The following is a 17,128-nucleotide window of genomic DNA, read 5'->3' as shown; positions in this document are numbered from 1 at the left end:
GAAGGCACCAGCTTCGGATTGAATAATGGAGCTCCAAAGGTGGAGGATTATTCTAGGTGTTGCACTTTGGGAGATCAAGAAATATTTATGTGGAGTTTTTCCTCAGGAGCTAGGACGAGGTGGGTCCATGCCGGTGTACATTGTACATACCCTGTGGAAGGGCAGCGCTGAGGAGCTGAAAGGCTCACCGGGCCGGCCTCCCATATTCCACCCTCCATAAACTCCAGCTCATCCAAAACTCGGCTGCCCCGTGTCCTAACTCGCCCCGAGACCCGTTCACCCATCACCCCGAGACCCGTTCACCCATCACCCCCTGTGCTCACTGAGTCCCGTTCACCCATCACCCCCCGTGCTCACCCCGAGACCCGTTCACCCATCACCCCCCGTGCTCACTGAGTCCCGTTCACCCATCACCCCCCGTGCTCACCCCGAGACCCGTTCACCCATCACCCCCTGTGCTCACCGAGACCCGTTCACCCGTCACCCCCTGTGCTCACCCCAAGACCCGTTCACCCGTCACCCGCTGTGCTCACTGAGACCCGTTCACCCATCACCCCCTGTGCTCACCGAGACCCGTTCACCCGTCACCCTCTGTGCTCACCCCGAGACCCGTTCACCCGTCACCCCCTGTGCTCGCTGAGACCCGTTCACCCATCACCCCCTGTGCTCACCCCGAGACCCGTTCACCCATCACCCCCTGTGCTCACCGAGTCCCGTTCACCCATCGCCCCCTGTGCTCACTGAGACCCGTTCACCCATCACCCCCTGTGCTCACTGAGACCCGTTCACCCATCACCCCCCGTGCTCACCCCGAGACCCGTTCACCCATCACCCCCCCGTGCTCACTGAGACCCGTTCACCCATCACCCCCTGTGCTCACCGAGACCCGTTCACCCATCACCCCCTGTGCTCACTGAGACCCGTTCACCCATCACCCCCCGTGCTCACCGAGACCCGTTCACCCATCACCCCCTGTGCTCACCCCGAGACACGTTCACCCATCACCCCCCGTGCTCACCGAGTCCCGTTCACCCATCACCCCCTGTGCTCACCGAGTCCCGTTCACCCATCACCCCCTGTGCTCACTGAGACCCATTCACCCATCACCCCCTGTGCTCACCCCAAGACCCGTTCACCCATCACCCCCTGTGCTCACCGAGACCTGTTCACCCATCACCCCCTGTGCTCACCCCGAGACCCGTTCACCCATCACCCCCCTGATATACCTATCAATTCGTCCAATGAAAAGCGACGAGTTAGGAAAGTAACTATAGGTTTTTATTGACTAAATAACAGAGCCCACCCTCATGGGTGATCGGATCCAGCAAGGAGGAATACCTGCCAGTCGACTACCTTTATACCTGGGCAGGTAGGTGGAGCCATGGGCAGAGTCAGTGATGGTCAGCCCAGGTATAACAGTGTGACAAGAGGCGACCTCGTATAGTGACACAACAGTGAGAACAGTGATAACAATATAACAGTGATAACTATAGTGTAACGATAGTGAACGATAAAAGTGGTTTACCACATTCACCCCTTCTTTAGATTTGAGTCCGGCGGGGTGAAGTGTACTACCAGTTCTGGTATGTCAGTCTGTCCGGAGGCCTCGTAAGCCTCTCCGATCGTCGCAGCGGCGGTGTTGCATTATCCGGTGTTAATGCTGGTGTCTGCGTGGTCGGCGAAGGCTCGTGGGGTTCCGGCATGCCGTCTACCTGGGCTGGAATTGGGGGGGTGGTGGGGGGGGGGTAAAGGTGGTGTCTCCGGAGTGCCCGAGGGTGCGAGGTCTCGTAAGGAGACAGTATCCTCCCGCCCGTCTGGGTAAGCCACGTAGGCGTACTGGGGGTTGGCGTGCAGGAGGTTCACCATCTCGACCAGGGGGTCCGTTTTATGGGCCCTCACGTGCTTTCGCAGCAGGACGGGCCCCGGAGAGGTCAGCCAGGTTGGTAGAGTGGTTCCCGTAGTCGACTTCCTGGGGAAAACAAACATTCGTTCATGGGGGGTGGCGTTAACGGCAGTGCAAAGTAGTGACCGGATGGAATGCAGCGCTGTCGGGAGGACTTCCTGCCAGCGGGACGTTGGGAGGCCCTTAGACTTTAAGGCTAAGATGACGGCCTTCCAGACAGTCGCGTTCTCTCTTTCCACCTGGCCGTTCCCTCGGGGGTTGTAGCTGGTGGTCCTGCTTGCTGCAATACCTCTCGCTAGTAGGAACTGGCGGAGTTCCTCGCTCATGAAGGAGGAGCCCCGGTCACTATGTATATAGTTCGGGAACCCGAACAAGGCGAAGAGTTCGTTCAGGCATTTAATGACCGTGGTACTGGTCATGTCTGGGCAGGGGAAGGCAAAGGGGAAACGGGAGTACTCATCAACGATGTTGAGGAAGTACACATTACGGTCGGATGACGGTAGGGGCCCCTTAAAGTCGATGCTCAGGCGCTCGAAGGGGCGGGTGGCCTTGATCAGGCTTGCTTTGTCCGGCCTATAGAAGTGTGGTTTGCACTCGGCACAGGTCTGGCAGTTCCTGGTCATGGTCCTGACCTCCTCGATGGAGTAGGTCAGGTTGCGGGCCTTAATGAAATGATAAAGTCTGGTGACCCCGGGGTGGCAGAGGTCGTTGTGGAGGGTCTGAAGTCTATCAATATGCGCGCTGGCGCATGTAATTCGTGAAAGAGCATCGGGGGGTTCGTTCAGCTTACCTGGCCGGTACAAGATCTCATAATCGTAGGTGGATAGCTCGATTCTCCACCTCAAGATCTTGTCATTCTTGATTTTGCCCCTCAGCTTGTTATTAAACATGAAAGCGACCGAACGCTGGTCGGTGAGGAGGGTAAATCGTTTGCCTGCCAGGTAATGCCTCCAGCGTCGTACCGCCTCCACGATCGCCTGGGCTTCCTTCTCGACCGACGAGTGTCGGATCTCAGGGCCCTGTAGGGTCCTTGAGAAGAAGGCCACCGGCCTCCCCTCCTGGTTAAGGGTAGCGGCTAGGGCGAAGTCGGATGCATCGCTCTCCACTTGGAAGGGGATGGACTCATCCACTGCGTGCATTGTGGCCTTGGCTATGTCTCCCTTAATGAGGGAGAAGGCCGCGCACGCCTCCTCCGTTCTGGTCGACCATCCGGTCCATCTCCCTTTGGAAGACCGACACCCCGTTGGTGACAGCGAAGGGGACCCTAAGGAAGTGGTAGAGGCGCCCGTTCGCCTCGAAGGCGGTATACTGGCGGTCCTCCGGGCTGATAGGGAGTTGGTGGTAGGCCGACTTAAGGTCGATGGTCGAGAATACTCAGTATTGTGCAATCTGATTGACCATGTCAGATATGCGGGGAAGGGGGTATGCGTCCAGCTGGGTGTACCTGTTTATGGTCTGGCTGTAGTCGATGACCAAGCGATTTTTATCGCCGGTCTTAACGACCACGACCTGGGCACGCCAGGGGCTGCTGCTCCCCTCGATGATGCCCTCTTTCAGGAGGCGCCGCACCTCATAGCTAATGAAGGCCCTGTCCCCGGCGCTGTACCGCCTGCTCTTGGTAGCGACGGGTTTGCAGTCGGGGGTTAGGTTAGCGAACAGGGAAGGTGGCGGGACCTTGAGGGTGGATAGGCTGCAGGTGTTACGCGGTGGGCGGTTTAGCATCCGCTGGTTGTCGACTGTGAGTGGGGGGAGGGGTCCACAGTATGCTAGGGTGACACTTTGGAGGTGGGATTGGAAGTCCAGCCCTAGTAGGACGGCAGCGCAGAGCTGGGGGAGGACGAGGAGTTTAAAGTTTTTATACTCCGTACCCTTAACCGACAGGGTCACAACACAGTAGCCGCTGATGTCCGTGGCGTGGGACCTTGATGCCATCGAGATTCGGTTGCGCGTTGGCAGGACGGGGAGGGAGTAGTGGCTCACCGTGTCTGGGTGGATGAAGCTCTCCGTGCTTCCGCTGTCGAACAGGCAGGTCGTGGCGTGGCCGTTTACTTTGATGTCCATCATCGACTTGGACAGGTGATGCGGGCGGGCTTGATCCAGAGTGACGGAGGCTAGTGTGTAGCTGAGCGAGTCGTTGTCGTCTGCGGGTGAGGCGGTCGTCGGGTCTGGAGGCACGGTGGCAGTCGAGCGTGGTGGGTAAAATGGCGTCTCCCACGAGGTTGGACAAAATGGCTGCCCCCATAACTCTCATGAGGCACTATTGGGGTCGGTTGCCTTGATCAAAGATGGCCGCCCCCATGACTCACGTGTGGGGATGCTGGCCTCTGTTGCCTTGAAGGAAGATGGCTGCCCCCACAGTTCGCATGAGGCACTGCTGGCCTCTGAAGATCCACTTCTGCAGGCCTTAGCAAGGTGGCCTTTCTTCCTGCAGGTTGAGCAGGTGGAGTTCCTAGCTGGGCAGCGCGACCTCGGGTGTTTCTCCTGGCCGCAGAAAAAGCAGCCGCGGGGGTCCGATGTCGGAGCCGGTACCGGGGGTGGCGGTCCCGATCGGGTCCGGGACGCCGACGCTGAGGTAGGTCCCGGGGGCGGCGCGGTGAAGGGTATTGCGGTGGGGGTCGGGCCCGAGTCCCAGGGTCGCGAACAGTACCTGGAGAACGCCTCCTGGTCCCGATGGGCCACCTCCAGGGAGAGAGCGAGGGCTGCAGCTTTGTCCAGGTCGAGGTCCTTTGCTTCCAGTAATCGCTGCCGTGAGTAGTCGGACCGTAGGCCTTTCACGAAGGCATCGCGGACGTTGTCTTCCGTATTTTCTGCCGCCGTTACTGCTTTAAAGTTACAGTCTCTGCCGAGTGCTTGTAGCACCCGTAAAAATTCCTCCACCGGCTCCCCTGGCAGTTGCGGGCGGGACCTTAGGAGGTGCCTGGTATACATGGGGTTTACCGGGGTTTGGTACTGTCTTTTCAGCCGGTTGATGGCGTCCTCGTATGTTTTAAGGTCCCGGATGAGCGCGAATACTTTAGGGCTCAGTTGGGCGTTCAGAACTCTTAGCTTGGATCTCTGAGGCACGTTGGACTCTTCCAGGTAGGCTTCAAAGCAGCCCAGCCAGTGATCGAGGTCGAGGGCTGCGTTCGCTGCCCGTGGATTTAGATCCAGGTACGGTGGTCTGAGGGCTCGCAGCCAAGCCGGCTGTTGTGATTGTTGCGGCTCGGCGTCTGAAGGCTGCTGTGGCTGTTGTGGCGGGGTGTCTGGATGAGACATCTTAAAATTTAGTCAATAAAATTGATATACCTATCAATTCGTCCAATGAAAAGCGACGAGTTAGGAAAGTAACTATAGGTTTTTATTGACTAAATAACAGAGCCCACCCTCATGGGTGATCGGATCCAGCAAGGAGGAATACCAGCCAGTTGACTACCTTTATACCTGGGCAGGTAGGTGGAGCCATGGGCGGAGTCAGTGATGGTCAGCCCAGGTATAACAGTGTGACAAGAGGCGACCTCATATAGTGATACAACAGTGAGAACAGTGATAACAATATAACAGTGATAACTATAGTGTAACGATAGTGAACGATAAAAGTGGTTTACCACACCCCCGTGCTCACTGAGTCCCGTTCACCCATCACCCCCTGTGCTCACTGAGACCCGTTCACCCATCACCCCCTGTGCTCACTGAGACCCGTTCACCCATCACCGCCTGTGCTCATCCCGAGACCCGTTCACCCATCACCCCCTGTGTTCACTGAGACCCGTTCACCCATCACCCCCTGTGCTCACCCCGAGACCCGTTCACCCATCACCCCCTGTGCTCACCCCGAGACCCGTTCACCCATCACCCACTGTGCTCACTGAGTCCCGTTCACCCATCACCCCCTGTGCTCACCCCGAGGCCCGTTCACCCATCACCCCCTGTGCTCACTGAGACCCGTTCACCCATCACCCCCTGTGCTCACTGAGACCCGTTCACCCATCACCCCCTGTGCTCACTGAGACCCGTTCACCCATCACCCCCTGTGCTCACTGAGACCCGTTCACCCATCACCCCCTGTGCTCATCCCGAGACCCGTTCACCCATCACCCCCTGTGTTCACTGAGACCCGTTCACCCATCACCCCCTGTGCTCACCCCGAGACCCGTTCACCCATCACCCCCTGTGCTCACCCCGAGACCCGTTCACCCATCACCCCCTGTGCTCACTGAGTCCCGTTCACCCATCACCCCCTGTGCTCACCCCGAGACCCGTTCACCCATCACCCCCTGTGCTCACTGAGACCCGTTCACCCATCACCCCCTGTGCTCACTGAGACCCGTTCACCCATCACCCCCTGTGCTCACTGAGACCCGTTCACCCATCACCCCCTGTGCTCACCGAGTCCCATTCACCCATCACCCCCCTGTGCTCACCCCGAGTCCCGTTCACCCATCACCCCCCTGTGCTCACCCCGAGACCCGTTCACCCATCACCCCCTGTGCTCACTGAGACCCGTTCACCCATCACCTCCTGTGCTCACGGAGACCCGTTCAGCCATCACCCCCTGTGCTCACTGAGACCCGTTCACCCATCGCCCCCTGTGCTCACGGAGACCCGTTCACCCATCACCCCCTGTGCTCACCGAGACCCGTTCACCCATCACCCCCTGTGCTCACCCCGAGACCCGTTCACCCATCACCCCCTGTGCTCACCGAGACCCGTTCACCCATCACCCCCTGTGCTCACCCCGAGACCCGTTCACCCATCACCACCTGTGCTCACTGAGACCCGTTCACCCATCACCCCCTGTGCTCACCGAGTCCCGTTCACCCATCACCCCCCTGTGCTCACCCCGAGACCCGTTCACCCATCACCCCCTGTGCTCACCGAGACCCGTTCACCCATCACCCCCTGTGCTCACGGAGACCCGTTCACCCATCACCCCCTGTGCTCACTGAGACCCGTTCACCCATCACCCCCTGTGCTCACTGATACCCATTCACCCATCACCCCCTGTGCTCACCCCGAGACCCGTTCACCCATCACCCCCTGTGCTCACCCCGTTCACCCATCACCCCCTGTGCTAACTGAGACCCGTTCACCCATCACCCCCTGTGCTCACCGAGTCCCGTTCACCCATCACGCCCTGTGCTCAATGAGACCCGTTCACCCATCACCCCCTGTGCTCACTGAGACCCGTTCACCCATCACCCCCTGCGCTCACCGAGACCCGTTCACCCATCACCCCCTGTGCTCACCGAGACCCGTTCACCCATCACCCCCTATGCTCACTGAGACCGTTCACCCATCACCCCCTGTGCTCACTGAGACCCGTTCACCCATCACCCCCTGTGCTCACCGAGTCCCGTTCACCCATCACGCCCTGTGCTCACCGAGTCCCATTCACCCATCACCCCCTGTGCTCACCGAGTCCCGTTCACCCATCACGCCCTGTGCTCACCGAGTCCCATTCACCCATCACCCCCTGTGCTCACCCCGAGTCCCGTTCACCCATCACCCCCTGTGCTCACTGAGACCTGTTCACCCATCACCCCCTGTGCTCACCCCGAGACCCGTTCACCCATCACCCCCTGTGCTCACCGAGACCCGTTCACCCATCACCCCCTGTGCTCACCCCGAGACCCGTTCACCCATCACCCCCTGTGCTCACCGAGACCCGTTCACCCATCACCCCCTGTGCTCACCCCGAGACCCGTTCACCCATCACCCCCTGTGCTCACTGAGACCCGTTCACCCATCACCCCCTGTGCTCACCTGGAGACCCGTTCACCCATCACCTCCTGTGCTCACCGAGACCCGTTCACCCATCACCCCCTGTGCTCACCGAGTCCCGTTCACCCATCACCCCCTGCGCCCACTGAGACCCGTTCACCCATCACCCACTGTGCTCACCCCGTTCACCCATCACCCCGTGCTCACCCCGTTCACCCATCACCCCCTGTGCTCACCGAGTCCCGTTCACCCATCACGCCCTGTGCTCAATGAGACCCGTTCACCCATCACCCCCTGTGCTCACTGAGACCCGTTCACCCATCACCCCCTGTGCTCACCGAGACCCGTTCACCCATCACCCCCTGTGCTCACCGAGACCCGTTCACCCATCACCCCCTATGCTCACTGAGACCGTTCACCCATCACCCCCTGTGCTCACCGAGTCCCGTTCACCCATCACGCCCTGTGCTCACCGAGTCCCATTCACCCATCACCCCCTGTGCTCACCGAGACCCGTTCACCCATCACCCCCTGTGCTCACTGAGACCGTTCACCCATCACCCCCTGTGCTCACTGAGACCCGTTCACCCATCACCCCCTGTGCTCACCTGGAGACCCGTTCACCCATCACCTCCTGTGCTCACCGAGACCCGTTCACCCATCACCCCCTGTGCTCACCGAGTCCCGTTCACCCATCACCCCCTGCGCCCACTGAGACCCGTTCACCCATCACCCACTGTGCTCACCCCGTTCACCCATCACCCCCTGTGCTCACCCCGTTCACCCATCACCCCCTGTGCTAACTGAGACCCGTTCACCCATCACCCCCTGTGCTCACCGAGTCCCGTTCACCCATCACGCCCTGTGCTCAATGAGACCCATTCACCCATCACCCCCTGTGCTCACTGAGACCCGTTCACCCATCACCCGCTGTGCTCACCGAGACCCGTTCACCCATCACCCCCTGTGCTCACCGAGACCCGTTCACCCATCACCCCCTATGCTCACTGAGACCGTTCACCCATCACCCCCTGTGCTCACCGAGTCCCGTTCACCCATCACGCCCTGTGCTCACCGAGTCCCATTCACCCATCACCCCCTGTGCTCACCGAGACCCGTTCACCCATCACCCCCTGTGCTCACTGAGACCGTTCACCCATCACCCCCTGTGCTCACTGAGACCCGTTCACCCATCACCCCCTGTGCTCACCCCGAGTCCCGTTCACCCATCACCCCCTGTGCTCACTGAGACCTGTTCACCCATCACCCCCTGTGCTCACCCCGAGACCCGTTCACCCATCACCCCCTGTGCTCACCGAGACCCGTTCACCCATCACCCCCTGTGCTCACCCCGAGTCCCGTTCACCCATCACCCCCTGTGCTCACTGAGACCTGTTCACCCATCACCCCCTGTGCTCGCTGACCTACACTGGCTCCCAGTCCGGCAACGCCTCAATTAAAAAAAATTCTCATCCTCATATTTACTTCCCTCCATGGCCTGGCCCCTATCTCTGTAAACTCCTCCAGCCCTACAACCCTCTGAGATCTCTGCACTCCTTCAATTCTGGCCTCTTCGCATCCCCGATTTTAATCGCTCCACCATTGGCGGCCGTGCCTTCAGCTGCCTGGGCCCTAAGCTCTGGAATTCCCTCCCTAAACCTCTCCGCCACTCTCTCCTCCTTTAAGACGCTCCTTCAAACCTCCCTCGTTGACCCAGCTTTTGGTCACCTGTCCTAATATCTCCCTGTGTGGCTCGGTGTCAAATTGTGTCTGATAATCGCTCCTGTGAAGCGCCGTGGGACGTTTTACTATGTTAAAGGCGCCGTATAAATACACGTTGTTATTTTTAGTGCAGTCACCATTACATAATGAACATCAAAAATCTAGCTGATGTAACCTGTGCTGTAAAATGTCAGTGAATCCGACTAATTACATAATTAATAGGGACAGACCCTAGTCTAATACATGAGAGGAAATAGCATTAAGTACGTGAAATGGACACACAAACCATATTTTATGCTGTGACCTTATTTTTAATCAAGTGGTATGAATGGCCTGATATTCTCATAAAACACTCATCATTTGCAGATTTGAAGTTTGACCTGTTTTTCTGTCTGGTACAGATGGGGTCAGATGAGCAAGTCCCTCGAGCAGACTGGGTTGGCACTGTCACCTGCTGCCTTATTGGGCTTTGGTCTGTAGATGTAAATTGAATGATTTTGAGGTATAATACTTTGAGCATTATATTTTGCCTAGAATAATAAATGTTTCTAATTGAAGTCCAATTTTCACAATGCTGTTGGATTTACGAGAAAGGCTTTTGTGATCTAGGTCCTGTGAGATAGAATTGTTTTTCCCCATTGGTGGGCAAGGGGATTTCCAGCTTAAGTACTGCATTCAAATTAGACTCCGTCTTGCATGTGAGATGTATTTTCTGTAAGTACTTTTTCTGCAGTTGTAATAATCACTGTGATTTCTTTCCCCAGCTGATGGGCCATACCTTCAGATTGTAGAGCAACCCAAGCAGGTAAGAGAGGGAGGGACACCAGCAACAGGTGCACGCATGTCAAAGCTGCATTGCATTTATTACTAACATCATCTTGCACTTCCATTAGTCATGTTCCTTCCTTGTATAGAATCTTACAGCACAGAAGGAGGCCATTTGGCCCATCGTGCCTGTGCCGGCTCTTTGAACGAGCTCTCCAATTAGCCCCACTCCCGCCTGCTCTTTCCCCGCAGTCCTGTAAATCGTTATTTTTCAAGTATTTATCCAATTCCCCTTTTGAAAGTTACTATTGAATCTGCTTCCACCGCCCTTTCAGGCAGCGCGTTCCAGATCACAACAACTCGCTGCGTAAAGAAAATCTCATCTCCCCCCCCGCCCCAGCCCCAGCCTGGATTTTTTGCCAATCACCTTCAATCTGTGTCCTCTGGTCACTGACCCTCCTGCCACTGGAAACAGTTTCTCCCGATCTACTCTATGAAAACTCCATATAATTTTGAACACCGCTTAAATCTCCCCTTAACCTTCTCTCTAAGGATAACAATCCCAGCTTCTCTAGTCTTTCCACATAACTGAATTCCCTCATCCCTGGTATTTTTAAAAATTTGTTTATGGGATGTGGGTGTCGCTGGCGAGGCCGACATTTATTGCCCATCCCCCAATTGCCCTTGAGCAGGTGGTGGTGAGCCGCCTTCTTGAACCGCTGCAGTCCGTGTGGTGAAGGTGCTCCCACAGTGCTGTTAGGGAGGGAGTTCCAGGATTTTGACCCAGCGACGATGAAGGAACGGTCGATATATTTCCAAGTCAGGATGGTGTGTGACTTGGAGGGAACTTGGAGGTGGTGGTGTTCCCATGCGCCTGCTGCCCTTGTCCTAGGTGGAAGAGGTCGCGGGTTTGGGAGATGCTGTTGAAGAAGCCTTGGCGATTTGCTGCAGTGCATCTTGTAGATGGTACACACTGCAGCCACGGTGCGCTGGTGGTGGAGGGAGTGAATGTTTAAGGTGGTGGATGGGGTGCCATTCTGGTAAATCTCCTCTGCACCCTCTCCACGGCCTTGACATCCTTTCTAAAGTGCGGTGCCCAGAATTGGAGACAATACTGCAGCTGGGGTCGAACCAGTGAAAAATAGTATTTAAAAACTTTACGCATAACTTGGGCAGTCCAAAACAAACTGAGGAAAGCTGGGGTTGAGTCTATGTTTGGAGACAGATTGAACAATCTATTTAACAGTCCTTGTACCTTGTTTGAGAACCTTTATTATTGATGGATTGTTTCCAGTGGTCAGTGAGACAGTAATAAGAGAGAATACATTTAAGATGATTGCAGGGAATTAGAGGAGCTTAGAAAAAATGATGCAGTTCATGGTTAGAATGTGAGTTATAACAGACTGGGAGTGGAGGAGAATTTATTTTTTTACGCAGCGAGTTGTTGTGATCTGGAACGCGCTGCCTGAAAGGGCGGTGGAAGCAGATTCAGTCATGACTTTCAAAAGGGGAATTGGATAAATACATGAAAAGGAAAGATTTACAGGGCTCTGGGGAAAAGAGCAGTGGGGTGGGGGGGGGAGTTTGACTAATTGGAGAGCTCTTTCAAAGAGCCGGCACAGGCACGATGGGCCGAATGGCCTCCTTCTGCGCTGTATGATTCTAGTCCATAAACTCTCTTTTAAAAACTCTCTTAAGAAAAAGAATATTAAAGTTTATGGGGAGGAAGGAAGGAAAGTGGTTTTAGGCTTCTGTGCCAAATCGCAAGTCACAGAATAAATTGTGAATTACATTATATAATGTTCCCGTCATTATAAAGCAGCATCTTCACTGACAAACCGTGAGCAATGGCCGAGGATATCTGCTCGTGGGTAGTCTGGGATCTGGAGTACAGTTATTACGTTTAGCTGCTGAGATGGACCTTCTGATTACACTTAGCTGTCAGGTAGTCCCCTGGGGAAGTGTATCTAGCCAGGAACATCCTGAGGTCAATTAGAGTCATAGAAGTTTACGGCACAGGAGGAGACCATTCGGCCCATCATGTCTGTGCTGGCCGACAAAGAGCTCTCCAGCCTAATCCCACTTTCCAGTTCTTGGTCTGTAGCCCTGTAGGTTACGGCACTTCAAGGGCATATCCAAGTACTTTTTAAATGTGATGAGGGTTTCTGCCTCTCCCACCCTTTCAGGCAGTGAGTTCCAGACCCCCACCACCCTCTGGGTGAAAAAAGTTCTCCTCAACTCCCCTCTAATCCTCCGACCAGTTACTTTAAATCTCTGCACCCTGGTTATTGACCTCTCTGCTAAGGGGAAATAGGTCCTTCCTGTCCACTCTATCTAGGCCCCTCATAATTTTATACACCTCAATTAAATCTCCCCTAAATTAAAGACTAACCATTGAGAGAAATTCGTGTAGATTGGTGGCAGCTTGTAAATCCCTGGGTCGTACCTCAGGGAGAGGCCAGGTTATCACGATCAGAAAAATCATCAGGAAATGACTGGCTTTCTATTAAAAAAAAATGTATTTTTGGCACTTTCCTCAGGGCAGGGAATGTCTTTCCCAGATTATTTTTTACCATTACACACTGCTGTTATTTCAGATACTTGTTGAATTAGATTGATCACCTAATGTGTTGTGTTTATGGTAGAGCCAGTGTTCGGAGTGCTGCAGTGACACCCGGCTCGTTCACTGTCACTTATATCATTTTATGATTCGTGATGTTGCTCCGTGTGTGGATTGGACTTGTCCTTTCATTGTGTCGGCGCCCTGCGTTTATCAAACACTGGGAAGTGCTCATCTGCCAGGGATTCTGAAGAAGAGGCATTGATGAAAGAAACCACTTGTTATTCGTAAACTTTTTAAAAACAATTCCTTTTCTTCTTTAAACTAATTCATGTGTTGTAAAAATGAGCCAGGCCCGTTTGAACATTAACAACCGCAAGATAAACCACAAGTCCTTGATATTAACTTAACAATGTCAGTAAATGACAGAATTTTCTAGACATTGGGTTTATAGTTCTGGCAAATATCCACAATAGGAAGGAAGTCAACGTATGTAATGAATGTCAGCAGCAGAACGTGCACGTATGCATCCCCGAATGATGGTTATCTCAGTCCATTTATGCTTCCTCTTCATTGCATTACATAGAATGTACGGCACAGAAACAGGCCATTCGGCCCAACTGGTCTGTGCCAGTGTTTCTGCTCCACACCAGCCTCCTCCCACCCCTCTTCATCTCACCCAGTGTCAGTGTTGATATGCGGAGCAAGTGTGGATTACCCATTGTTCAATAAGAAATCGAACTTGTAATTGAGGTTAAACCTTAAATCTAATCATTTCAGCAAGAAACATCAGCTTGATGTAACTCTTCCCAACTCTAATGAGACAAATGATACTGCGAGGAGAGTAATGTTTGGTTGAGGGTAAATGTGTGTGAGGCAACGTGTTGCTATTAACATCAAATGTACTTTTCAGTGTTCCAAATCTTGTTCATCTTTGACATTTAATTTTTATCTTGTGATGTTGAGTCCACCTCACTTATTGGAGCCATTTTAGACTGAGATGAGGAGGAATTTCTTCACTCAGAGGGTGGGGAATCTTTGGAATTCTCCACCCCAGAGGGCTGTGGAGGCTCAGTCATTGAGTATATTCAAGGCTGAGAGCGATAGATTTTGGACTCTTGGGGAATCGAGGGATATGGGGATTGGGTGGGAAAGTGGAGTTGAGGTTGATGATCAGCCATGATCTTATTGAATGGCGGAGCAGGCTCGAGGGGCCGTGTGGCGGAGCATAAGAACATAAGAAATAGGAGCAGGAGTAGTCCAATCGGCCCCTCGAGCCTGCTCCGCCATTCAATAAGATCATGGCTGATCTGATCCTAACCGCCAATCCACTATCACAGAACCATCTCCTGAATCTAACAGAATTAGACACACGAAATAGGAGCAGGAGCAGGATCAGGCTACACGGCCCCTGGGCCCGCTCCGCTACCCACAGGGCCATGACCGATCCGAACCTAGACTCGTGTCCAAATTCCTGCCCGCTCCCCGTAACCCTTAATTCCCTTTACTTCTAGGAAACTGTCTATTTCTGTTTTAAATTTATGTAATGATGTAGCTTCTACAGCTTTTTGGGGCAGCATATTCCATGGACCTACCACCCTCTGAGTGAAGTAGTTCCTCCTCATCTCAGTTTTGAAAGAGCAGCCCCTTATTCTAAGACTATGCCCCCTAGTTCTAGTTTCACCCATCATCGGGAACATCTTCCCCGCATCCACCCGATCCAACCCCTTCACAATCTTATGTTTCAATAAGATCACCTCTCATTCTTCTGAACTCCAATGAGTAGAGTCCCAATCTACTCAACCTCTCCTCATATGTCCATCCCCTCATCCCCGGGATTAACCGAGTGAACCTTCTTTGTACTGACTCAAGAGCAAGTATGTCCTTTCTTAAGTATGGACACCAAAACTGTACGCAGTATTCCAGGTGCGGTCTCACCAATACCTTGTACAACTGAAGCAATACCTCCCTATTTTTATATTCTATCCCCCTAGCAATGAAAGCCAACATTCCATTGGCCTTCTTAATCACTTGCTGCACCTGCATACTAACCTTATGAGTTTCGTGCACCAGGACTCCCAGATCCCTTTGTACTTCAATACTTTCCAGTTTCTTGCCATTAAGATAATAACTTGCTCTACGATTTTTCCTGCCAAAGTGCATAACCTCACACTTTCCAGTATTGTATTCCATCTGCCAAATCTCTGCCCACTTACTTAGCCTGTCGATGTCCCCTTGCAGGTTTTTTATGTTCTCCTCGCTCACTACTTTCCCTCCCATCTTAGTATCATCTGCAAACTTTGATATGTTACACTCGGTCCCCTCCTCCAAATCGTTAATATAGATTGTAAAGAGTTGGGGACCCAGCACTGACCCCTGCAGAACACCACTAGTTACTGATTGCCAGTCTGAGAATGAACCATTTATCCCAACTCTCTGCCTTCTGTTAGATAGCCAATCCTCTATCCATGCCAGAATATTACCCCCAATCCTGTGATTTTTTATCTTAAGCAATAATCTTTTGTGTGGCACCTTGTCAAATGCCTTTTGGAAGTCTAAATACACTACGTCCACTGGTTCCCCTTTATCCACCCTATATGTTACTTCCTCAAAGAACTCCAGCAAATTTGTCAAACATGACTTCCCCTTCATAAAACCATGCTGACTTTGTCCTATTAAATTATGATTATCCAAATGTCCTGTTACTGTCTCCTTAATAATGGACTCCAAAATTTTACCTACCACAGATGTTAGGCTAACCGGTCTATAGTTTCCAGCCTTCTGTCTGCTGCCCTTTTTAAATAAGGGTGTTACATTAGCAGTTTTCCAGTCTGCCGGGACCTTTGCCGAGTCCAGGGAGTTTTGGAAAATTATTACCAATGCATCCACAATCCCTACCGCCACTTCCCTCAAGACCCTAGGATGTAAGCCATCAGGTCCAGGTGATTTATCCGCCTTGAGTCCCATTATTTTACCGAGTACCACTTCCTTAGTGATTTTGATCGTGTTTAGTTCCTCCCCCCCCCTTTAGCCCCCCTGTTTGTCCAGTGTTGGGATATTCTTAGTGTCTTCTACTGTAAAGACTGATATAAAATATTCATTCAGTGTTTTTGCCATCTCCATATTTCCCACCATTAATTTCCCGGTCTCATCCTCTAAGGGACCAACATTTACTTTAGCCACCCTTATTCTTTTTATATAACTATAAAAACTCTTACTATCTGTTTTTATATTTTTTGCTAATTTACTTTCATAATCTATCTTCCCTTTCTTAATCAATCTTTTTGTTATTTTTTGCTGTCTTTTAAAGTTTTCCCAATCCTCTATCCTCCCACTAGATTTGGCTACCTTATATGCCCTTGTTTTTAGTCGAATACTATCCTTAATTTCTTTACTTAGCCACGGATGGCTGTCTTTTCTTTTACACCCTTTTCTTCTCAGTGGAATATATATTTTTTGGAAGTTGTAAAATAACTCCTTAAATGTACACCACTGATCATGTATCGTCTTACCCTTTAATCTATTTTCCCAATCCACTCTACTCAATTCCGCTCTCATACCTTCATAGTCTCCTTTATTCAAGCTTAGCACGCTTGTTTGAGATCCAACCTTCTCACCCTCTAATTGAATATGGAATTCAACCATGTTATGGTCACTCATTCCAAGGGGATCCTTTACTAGGACATTTTTAATTAATCCTGTCTCTACAACCCTGGTTATATGATCCGCCAGGACTCTAGTCCCAGCACTGGCCAAGTGAAGCCCGTCCCAACGGAACAGCTCCCTCCTGCCCCAGTACTGGTGCCAGTGTCCCAGGAAGCAAAACCCATTTCTCCCACACCAGTCTTTGAGCCACGCATTTAACTCAGGCTCGAGGGGCAGAGCAGGCTCGAGGGGCCATGTGGCGGAGCGGGTTCAAGGGGCCGTGTGGCGGAGCAGGCACGAGGGGCCGTGTGGCGGAGCGGGCTCGAGGGGCCGTGTGGCGGAGCAGGCTCGAGGGGCCGTGTGGCGGAGCAGGCTCGAGGGGCAGAGCAGGCTCGAGGGGCCGTGTGGCGGAGCAGGCTCGAGGGGCCGTGTGGCGGAGCAGGCTCGAGGGGCCGTGTGGCGGAGCAGGCTCGAGGGGCCGTGTGGCGGAGCGGGCTCGAGGGGCCGTGTGGCGGAGCGGGTTCGAGGGGTCGATTGGCGGAGCAGGCTCGAGGGGCTGAATGGCCGACTCCTGCTCTTACTACTTATGTTCTTCTGTTCTGTCTGCCTTCAGAACCAAACTGACTCCAAATGTGTGGTGGACCTACTCTGACACCATGAGTTGCGCTGGCTGATATTTCAGCTTTCTCCTTGCTGGTACAGAACAGCAATGTTCCCGTGGTATCAGAGAAGGTGGCAGGAAAAGTTGATACGGCTTTTTAAAAAAAAAAAGAAGCATACGACATCCTGGGCTTTATAAACCGAGGCAGAGAGAACAAAACCAGGAAGTTACG

The 17,128-nt window shown here is 53.1% G+C and overlaps 1 protein-coding gene across 2 annotated transcripts in view; it reads left to right on the top strand.

Annotated features, from left to right (window-relative positions):
- The window catches only part of nfkb1 (nuclear factor of kappa light polypeptide gene enhancer in B-cells 1), a 128,637-nt gene that overhangs the window by 39,451 nt on the left and 72,058 nt on the right, over nucleotides 1-17,128 (top strand). For both annotated transcript variants that reach the window (XM_086005773.1, XM_086005781.1), the window contains exon 4: nucleotides 10,090-10,130. In XM_086005773.1, the coding sequence (XP_085861899.1) occupies nucleotides 10,090-10,130 (41 nt within the window). The remainder of the gene's footprint in view (nucleotides 1-10,089; nucleotides 10,131-17,128) is intronic.

Source organism: Somniosus microcephalus, chromosome 2 (genome assembly GCF_052327205.1).
Source record: "Somniosus microcephalus isolate GS21.2 chromosome 2, FLI_Smic_1.0, whole genome shotgun sequence".
Taxonomy (NCBI): Eukaryota; Metazoa; Chordata; class Chondrichthyes; order Squaliformes; family Somniosidae; genus Somniosus; species Somniosus microcephalus.
The sequence above is the reverse complement of the archived record's forward strand: the minus strand, read 5'-3'. Positions and strand labels throughout refer to the sequence as shown.